The 8,848-nt window shown below is 38.4% G+C and overlaps 2 protein-coding genes across 2 annotated transcripts in view; both read right to left on the bottom strand.

The window, feature by feature from the left end:
- The window catches only part of LOC118424276 (mucin-5B-like), a 5,567-nt gene extending 1,327 nt beyond the window's left edge, over positions 1-4,240 (bottom strand). Inside the window, exons 1-6 of the mRNA XM_035832819.1 lie at positions 4,074-4,240; positions 3,416-3,537; positions 2,486-2,698; positions 2,035-2,142; positions 1,057-1,236; positions 317-448 (exon numbers count right to left, since the gene is read on the bottom strand). Coding sequence (XP_035688712.1) covers positions 317-448; positions 1,057-1,236; positions 2,035-2,142; positions 2,486-2,698; positions 3,416-3,537; positions 4,074-4,213 — 895 coding nt within the window. The 5' untranslated portion in view covers positions 4,214-4,240. The remainder of the gene's footprint in view (positions 1-316; positions 449-1,056; positions 1,237-2,034; positions 2,143-2,485; positions 2,699-3,415; positions 3,538-4,073) is intronic.
- Positions 4,241-4,840: 600 nt separating this feature from the next.
- On the bottom strand, positions 4,841-7,372 carry LOC118424277 (lactadherin-like). The gene is made up of 6 exons (XM_035832820.1): positions 7,334-7,372; positions 7,131-7,196; positions 6,695-6,901; positions 5,934-6,052; positions 5,314-5,461; positions 4,841-4,845 (listed from the first exon to the last, which is right to left on the bottom strand). Exons 2-6 carry the CDS (start codon positions 7,174-7,176, stop codon positions 4,841-4,843), a joined length of 525 nt encoding a protein of 174 aa, XP_035688713.1. The 5' UTR covers positions 7,177-7,196; positions 7,334-7,372.
- Positions 7,373-8,848: the final 1,476 nt, after the last annotated feature.

The raw sequence follows: 8,848 nt of genomic DNA on the forward strand, positions 1-8,848 counted from the left end.
AGGTATTCTAGACTGGGTGATAACTTGCAGTATCATATGGGATTCTACTGCTATTACACGGGCTTCCATCGAATAAACCGAAGGCACCCAAATAGTACTACTACCACTACTACTACTACATGTACTACACCATGCATGCCAAGTCTAGTGCAGTTTTTTGAATACCAAAAATTTGAATACCAAACTCCTGTAGGTCGGATTCACTCTGGCCTTCAGGCGGTCGTACTCCCAGTTGGGCTGGTACCTCAGGTGATATGGAATACAATTTTTTATATATAACCAAGTTATGGCTTGAGGAATATGATTGATAGCTCACCTGAAGGACTTGTAACTGTGGTAGTCTTGATGACAGTGGTGACAGTGGTCTTGGAGGGCTGCTCTGTTGTCATGACAACCACCTTCCTTGTGGTGTGTTCCACCAATGGTGTGGATTCCTCTGGGGTCACCTCTGTTTTTAAAAAAATCAAAGAAAATCATTGCCAAATACAAAACCATATGAAATACTTTTTGACTAACACTTTTTATACTTACCAAAACATTGCATTAAAAAATTCATGAGCAAGAGGTGAGATTAATACTAAGGCTTATTGTGTGGGAATGGAGCATATTTTGCCTCAGTCTCATTTAGAGTGACTTGACAAAGCCAGTTTTAAACCGTGAAATTTTTCAGTCCTTGCTGAAACTCCCCGGTATATCCCGTACAGAGATAATATGCCCTGTGTGTTGCGCCCGGTTATATAAGCAAGATATATGGTATTCCCTCAAAGTTAACAGAATAGGGTGCATGTATTGCTGGAGACATTGCAGTTTGGGGCACCGGTCTTAATTGCCAGTTTTGGTTTGGAAGTAAGGAGTCCAACCCTAGCACTGAGAGTATTTCCCGGGCTAAATCTCTACCAGGTTAAGGGTTAGATTTCATATGAATTCCTACTGAGAAAATTAAACTTTCAGGCCTAAATAAGAATTGGTGTATTATAAAAAAGTTGTAGTCAGAAATGATCGAAAATAAATCAAAAACTAGTGTACACATATCATTGACTAAAGAGCTGCACTGACCTGTGACCTCTGGTACAGACTCGGTTGCCACAGGTGCCTGGGTTGATGCAGGCACCGAGGCTGATGGGAAGGCTGTGCTGAGAGCTGCAGGGGTCGTCAGGCCTGCCAAGGTCGTGTGGAGAGGCTCCGGCTTAGATGTAGTCTCAGTCTGTGCTGTGTAGGTCTTCTTAGTCGTACCCCCTGTTAGATACAAGAAAATGTAAGCCCACAACTAGGTAATACAGTCAAACCTGTCTACTAGTAGGCAAACACCAGGTGCATGCAGGAAACCACCTGTAGTTACAAGCCACATTAAAGCATTGATTTCCATTGTTGAATAGTTAAGACACTCAATGAGTCTTTGTGCTAGAACTGGCATTGACTAGTTGAAGAATAGGCCCAATGAAACCTGCAAGATTTAAAAAAATTGCAAATTTGAAAGCGGTTCCGCTCATTCTGTCAGTTTTATTTGTTTGGCCAGAAGTCAACGTGGGACTGACTTAATCAACAAGCAAACATCATTAAAGGAACTTATTCATTCAATCTACTTATGTCATGTCCAGGCTACATATCTTCGTATTTAGGCCAATACATATGTAATGCTCTAAAAAAAGAGAGAATCTATTGTACAGTAATAGACCGACTTGTTTAACTTGCATATTACACTATGTCAATACAGGTTTACATTCCTGTACTATACATGTATGTAGTTATAGACCTTATACGAGTATCATTATATTAATTGGCTTATTACTGTTGCCTTACAATTGTACCATGTACAAATGTCGTGCAGTAAAGTTAATTCATTCATTCATTCTCAGCAAGTTACAATTGTTTAAAATTTACAACATTGGCACTCTTTGATATTCATCGTTCATATTTAATGGTTTTTCTCCTCTACTGGAAAAAAAGATCAAAGTTGTAATACGGTGTAAAAACATGGAGAATGAGCCAAATCCTAACATCTTCCTGGAGATAAGTACTGATTGACAGACTGACCAGGTGCTGCTGTTGTCTTCTCCATGTGTTGTCCTAATGTGATGGTCAGTGTGGTTGTTGTGACTTGGACCTCATGAGTAGGCTGGACTGGTCCTGTTTGTTCAGTTACTGGAAAGAATGTATAAAAAAATGAAAAATGTAAAAATAGAAATGACTAATCTTTCTGCAACTGAAACAAACATTGTTTTCTTTTTTAATAATTTCTCTGTAATATTTCCTCTGCATTGAAGGTCTCAATAAAAGCAAAGCAAATTATGCACAAAGAGTACATGCCTCTCTAGATGACAAAGGCAATTTTACAGTAACAAGTTAAAATACTTAGAATTAGAAAAGCAGCTTTTTAGATTAAATACAGCTGCTGTTACCAGATAAAGGGCCAATTACAGTATGGCTACATCATTATTACTGATTCATTTATTGATCTGATTCATCTCTTGATCTATGTATCCACCTGGAGTTTCTTCAGTCTGTGACACTGGTGGTGTGGCAGTTGAATCCATGACCTTGGTTGTCTTTACAACACTGACAGTGGAGGCTTCTGGGAAGGCTGTAGTCTCCTCCTCTGGACTAGCAGAAGTCTGTCCGGGTACAATTGTTGTCTCACTCACCACGACACTCTTGGTAGTACTTTCCACTGTAGGGGCTGTTGAAGGCTTCTCAGTTCCTTTGAGAAAGAAGGACAAGTTAGACATATTGGTATTACAGGTGTGAGATGCATTTTGAATGCATCAATTGACAAAAAAGCGATGGAAATTAAATGAAAAAAACAATCCTCATTTTTTTTGTTATTTTTCAAAATTATATATTGACGGTTGGACACTACAAAATAAGGTACAGGAACTTCACTCAGGAGCTTCAAAAGTCACAAAATAAGGTTAAAAGAACACAGAATGATAAATAATCACAACATTGCTACTTAAAGCTACATGAGAATTAGGTGAGATGGATACAAAACAATATGTGATATGGACTTGTCCTTGGTGCTGAAAATGTGAGTGCTATACCGTGTCATTGATATTAAGGAAAAGCAGACTTATGATATACAATGGAAACAAATACTGTCTTATCTTTATCTCATAAAGATATTCAACTATTGCAAGTTGATGAAATTATGAAGAATTTAGCATACATAAGATGATTGTGTATCATTTAAGATAATCATGTGTGTGTGAGTGTGTGTGTGTGTCTATGTGTGTGTGTGCACATGTGTCTGTGTGTACATGTGTGTGTGTGTGCATGTACATGTGTGTGTGTGTTTGTGTGTGTGCGTGTGTGTGTATGTACATGTGTGTGTGTGTGTGTGTTCTCTCAAATATATTATTACTCAAGAAGATCATAGCAAGCCTAGTAAGTGCATAACTGTTTGAAATGCTGAGCATACCTTGGCAGGCACAGAAGAACCTGACTTTGTAGTCGTAGCAGGCAGGGATGGGTGTCTGCTTGTTGTTGTAACACACCAGCCCAGCTGTTGTGGAACATTCCACCTCGTTCTGGAAGGCAGCCCTGGGGAACAATAAACAACAATGATCTTCACTCAATGTTTTTTTTCATTGTAAGTGAAAACGTTATCAATCCATATTCAAGCTACTTGTAAATGCAGATAAGTACAGAACAATAAATTAGCGTGAAGTCAAAGATTTTTACAGCCTTACAAACTTGAAGTGCAGTAGCTTCAATCATTGCCATTACAAGCCTGGGACTTATGGATGACTTACCATGGACCATAGTCCTTTTTACCCATAGTAATTGACTTACTCATGGAGGACTGATAGTAGACTTACTTTGGAATCCTTAATTGGTGTGAAGGACTTACTCTGGATAATAGTTCACCAAATCTAACACAAACAGCCCTCAGACATAACAAATTGGGTGGACTTACAGAGGAAGTAACTCCCCTTCTGGTAACAGGAGGTCCATCTACAGTCCACACTCATCCTCTTTTAGGTCCCAGGTTTGCAAGGACTGAGTAAATTTAATGCATTTACAGTAACTGAAGTAATACTACTGTAAACAGTGGACTTAAAACAAGTCTTCTTCACCTATAGTCCAGGTCCATACTGACAGTGTGGCACTGAATATCAGTGATCATCTCCTCCCCACAGAAGTCAAACTTCTTCCTCAGGTTCTCAAGTGTCTCAAACTCTCCCATGGACACAGGGGAGGGGTAGGAGGCACTCATCCAGTCAGTCCAGAAACCCTGACAGCTAGGCTCTATGGAGGTGCCTGGGGTAGTCTCACTCCAGGGCTCTGTGGAGGAGCTGAGAGTTGACTCACTCCAGGGCTGCTTTGTCTCTGGTGCTGGGATCAGGACAGAGATGGAAGAAAAATGAAACTTTAGCTTAACGTTCTGCAAAAGCAGAGTGTAAAGACTAGCTGACTGCTGCCTACCCCTGCGTCAGGGATCCCAGCAGCAGTATAATCTAACCATGGATAGTGAGTGTGTGTGAGTGAAAAGTCTATTCACATGTTTGGAAGGAAAACACTTCCTACATTAAGATGGTGACTAGCTTAACTAATCACCATGCATACAAAATACCCTTTTTCATTAAAGTTGTATATCAGCATAGCTCAGCTATTGAACTCACTTGTTGCAGTTTCTGATGTTGTTGTCAGCTCAGAGACAGTGGTGGCTTCTATAGAGAAATTAATAAAGAATACATGTTTTAGTACTCGTAACTAAGTCAGATTTTAGCAACCAGATAACTACCTGTCTAGCACCACATTTTGGTGCTATTATATACAGCTTAATTTCAGCACCAAGGACAGGCATGTCTATACTGCATATCTTAACATTCTATTGTGACAGTTAATCTGACAATGGCAGAATTAGTCCAAGCATAGAACTAATCATTCTTTAAACCACAAATTTCTAAACTGTTCTTGGAGTTAGCATTTGTTTTTAAAGTCTGCTAAAATCAGTAGTTTATAAATGATAGATATACAACTTATTCTCCAAGCAGAGGTTGGGTCAGGGGGATAGTAGTAATTGAGATTTCTTTCCGCTTCCTCACCTTGGGGAGAGAAACAGTTAAAGTCACAACCACTCCTTGCCAACTCAGCTGAAACCTCTTATTGAAGAATATATAGTATTACACAATCCATCAAGATGGTGTCACAGTGACACAGTTGTAGGCAAAAACGCAGGTCGCAGACAAAAGATAGATTCACATGTTCACTAGTAATTTGGTTTGCCAACTCAAAAATTAATAAGATTTGCCAATTAATTTTACCTACCAGGATGAAAACAAAAACAGCAATTTCTCATGTATCAACACTTACCATAGGCGTAAGGGCACCCGATGAACTCCAGCCTGAGAGCTGGGGCCTGTTCCCAGTCTACAGGCAGCACACGGACGTACCGGGCAACAATGGTGCTGCTGAGTCTGTTCTCAACCATACTGTTATCATTGGTGTTGGCATGGAAGATCTGTATAACACAAGAGAAACAAAATATCACGAAAATGCAAATTAGGAAATACCTGTGTAGTTAGATAGTCAAACAAAATGCACTAAGTTAGTTTATTTTTGTAAGGATTTGAACTTCCTATAAGGGTGAAAATGAGTTTTTGATACACATGATAGGGTTTTGGTAAAAAAACCTCTGTAGTAAAGCAGTGATACAATGCAAACACACATGCCCAGAGTTACGATTTTGCAGTGGACAGGTCTTCTTAAGAATTGTAAAAACAAAACTCTCACAAACATTTAAAGTTTAACAGTATGCAACAATGTTCCTCAGCTGGTAAGAAAAACAGCATCTAGGAATATGTTCTACCAGAATTGAGTTTCAAGAGAATGGCATGTTTAGAATAGAGTTAGTGTTATCTCACATAGGATGTGCAGATGCTACATGTTCAAGAAGAATTGCAGTAAATAAAAACAAAAGTCTGGCCACAAACCTTTGGTTCTGGTGATGCCTCCTCTCCCTCCTCTAGTGGCTCCTGTTCTGTGTAATCCAGCCAGTTTTCACCATCTTCACTGTACTGTACAGCAAACTTGGTCACCCACATCTCAGAACCTGTCAGTTAAAGATAAAAAGTAACAATCTATGAGACAAGGAAGGATGTAGATCTCTTTGTTTGATATACAATCTGTGTACATTATGTTTGTCTTCTGGTTTGAAGAGGTGGTTATATTGCAAGTTCAAGATAAGATCCAGAATTGATGAAAATTCAATAACAAAGACATATTAATTTTAATTCCTGTCATGCTGAGTTTCTTTTTCTTGCTGTTATGACAATGCATCGTTATCAGTCAGTAGCTATATAGGGCAAACTATATCAGTTGCTTTAATTTCCAAAACAGGGTATTTAGGAATATTTTCAAAATACTGCAGTTTGAAACCACAGTCCATCAACTTGATATCCCTAAAAAACTGTTTTTAAAAACAACAATGTTTACCCCACAAAGGCAAACTAGTGTTACAATGTTTATACATAGATGTAACCATGCTTGAAAGAGTTTGGAAGCAATAGCAATATTGAGCAATATTGTACCACCTCAATAGTTTTTTAACAATTTTTTGTCAAAAATACTTGGCAATGCATAGAGAATAGGAGTGGATACAACAATTAGCAAAGGAAAATGATAGTCCACCTCAGTACAATAGCAGCTACTTGACTGTGGCAACTATGATTATTATGACGATACTTCTCCTTACCTCCACTGCCCTGAGTGGCAATACTGGTGATCTTGGTTGTCTCCATGAAGTCCACCTGTATGTACTCCTCCTTAGGCAGACTGTCTGGCTGTGGTGCCCATGGTTTCCCTGCCAGTCTCCCCAGACCAGGGCTGCCGGCTGACGAGTAGCTGATCTGTTCATCAGGGATGGAGCTGTCCTGGAGGCCAAGCTTAGCATAGCAGATCGCTGTAGAAGTGGGATTACCAGTTAATTCTTGTAAACATTTCAGGATGAGTTGTAAGAAAACATATTTCTACAGGGACCAGTGTGCAAAACAAACTTTGTGATCAAGTGAAATTTCATGTACAGCATAACTTGACATACACCTTATACATAAAGAAAGTGGTACAAAAATGCTTCATTTTGCCTCTTTTTGTCCTTAAATGAAAGTGGATTTATGATCATTTACACTCACCCTGTGTTGTAGTTGTCAGCTGAGGTGTGGTCTTTACAGGAGCCATGGTCGACACCTTTGAAGTTGCTAATCAAAACAATTTTTTCAAGTTTAAGTTAAAGAGCAACGTGATTTCCTTCAAGTTCTAGTTCTTCAAGTTCTAGTATATCTATTGGAATGAAAATTGTTTTTCTCGTAAAGAAAAATATATGAATGCTACTTACTGTACTGTGGCTGCTCTGTTGTTGGTGTCTCAGTGGTTGTCACTGGAAATGAAAGGCATGAAGATTTTACATAAGACATGAAATAAATTCAGCAATCATAAAAAAAATAACTTCTGTGACATTACTTGCAGACGATGTAATCAATAAGAGTAAAGTAATAAGTGTCTTACCTGTAGACTGACAGTAACAGCAACCATCTTCAGGTGTGTTGTCAACAAGCTCTTCATCCTTGAATAGCAAAAATGAAGGGGACAAAAAATCATCTTTTAATTATTAGAAATTTTAAAATGTCAAAAGGTATCAGAGTGAATGTCTCATGATACAATTACATTTGTGTCAGTGCCTGAAGGAGGTGGAGGCTCCATATTTCACAATCATGTCACTGTGTCTTTTTGTTGCCGGGTCCAGGGTTGATTTTAACTGCCATTTTAAAAAAATGGGGTCCTTGCTGTGCCCCAATATAGCCTGGTAGCTGCAGGCTGTCTCATGCCATGGGTCCCCAAAGTGATCAAAATACAGCCCGTAAACTATCTGTTGGGATCTAAACTACAAATTGTGATCGTAGCAATACAAGTGGATCCTTTACAATTACTATAATGGTGATTCTACCTGCTCTGATACTGGCTGAAAATGATAAGAACTTTATTGCACGACAATTGTACATGGTACAAAGTATGGCAACAACTATTACATAAAGTACAAAATAGAGGTATAGGATAAAGCTTAACATCATAGTTAACATAACAATAAGCCTTAGGGCTAATATGCATAATTCATTCATATAGTATCATAATGAAGTAGGCTAATCATTAGCTTAAGTATTCTTTCTAATAGCAAAGCAGTCCTTGATATATTTGCCTATTTTCGCATTATGGGAGTTCTGACATCTAAATAAATGTGCAAATCTGTCTGTAGCATCGAGTCTTTTGAAATATGTTGTACTTGCTTCGAGAAACGTGAATAATTTGTTGCGTAAACTAGCGTATCTAGAACATTCCATTATAAAATGAAATTCATCTTCAATATGATTTGGGCAGAATGGACAGAACCTTTGGTCATGGGCTACATTGTGGTATCTGCCTGTTTCAACATTCAACTTATGGCTACTAATTCTTAACTGAGTTATTGCTTTGCGAATCTCAAAGTTATCTATATTATAAAGGTACATTTCTTGTTCATAGCATTCTTTTGATTTGCTAAGAAAAGACAGTTTTGAATTGTTTTCAATAGAACTAAACCACTCCTGTACTAGTATGTATATATCTTGTAGCCTCGTGCACAGTTGGTTAGCAATATAATCTGTTTTATAAGCCTCAGGTTTCGTCCATATTTGCCCGAGGCCGTGGTAACAGAGAATGTCCTTAACATGATTAATCCAGTCTTGATTATCAGTAAATACAGTGTTGTATGCATCGCCAAGTAGCGAGTCCTCAGGTAAGTTTACCAAACGGTGCCAGTATTTAATGAGCTGAATGATAAGTGGATAGATATGTTGACTGACCTGATCACACTGGA

The sequence above is a fragment of the Branchiostoma floridae genome, chromosome 10 (assembly GCF_000003815.2).
Source record: "Branchiostoma floridae strain S238N-H82 chromosome 10, Bfl_VNyyK, whole genome shotgun sequence".
In the NCBI taxonomy this organism is placed as follows: Eukaryota; Metazoa; Chordata; class Leptocardii; order Amphioxiformes; family Branchiostomatidae; genus Branchiostoma; species Branchiostoma floridae.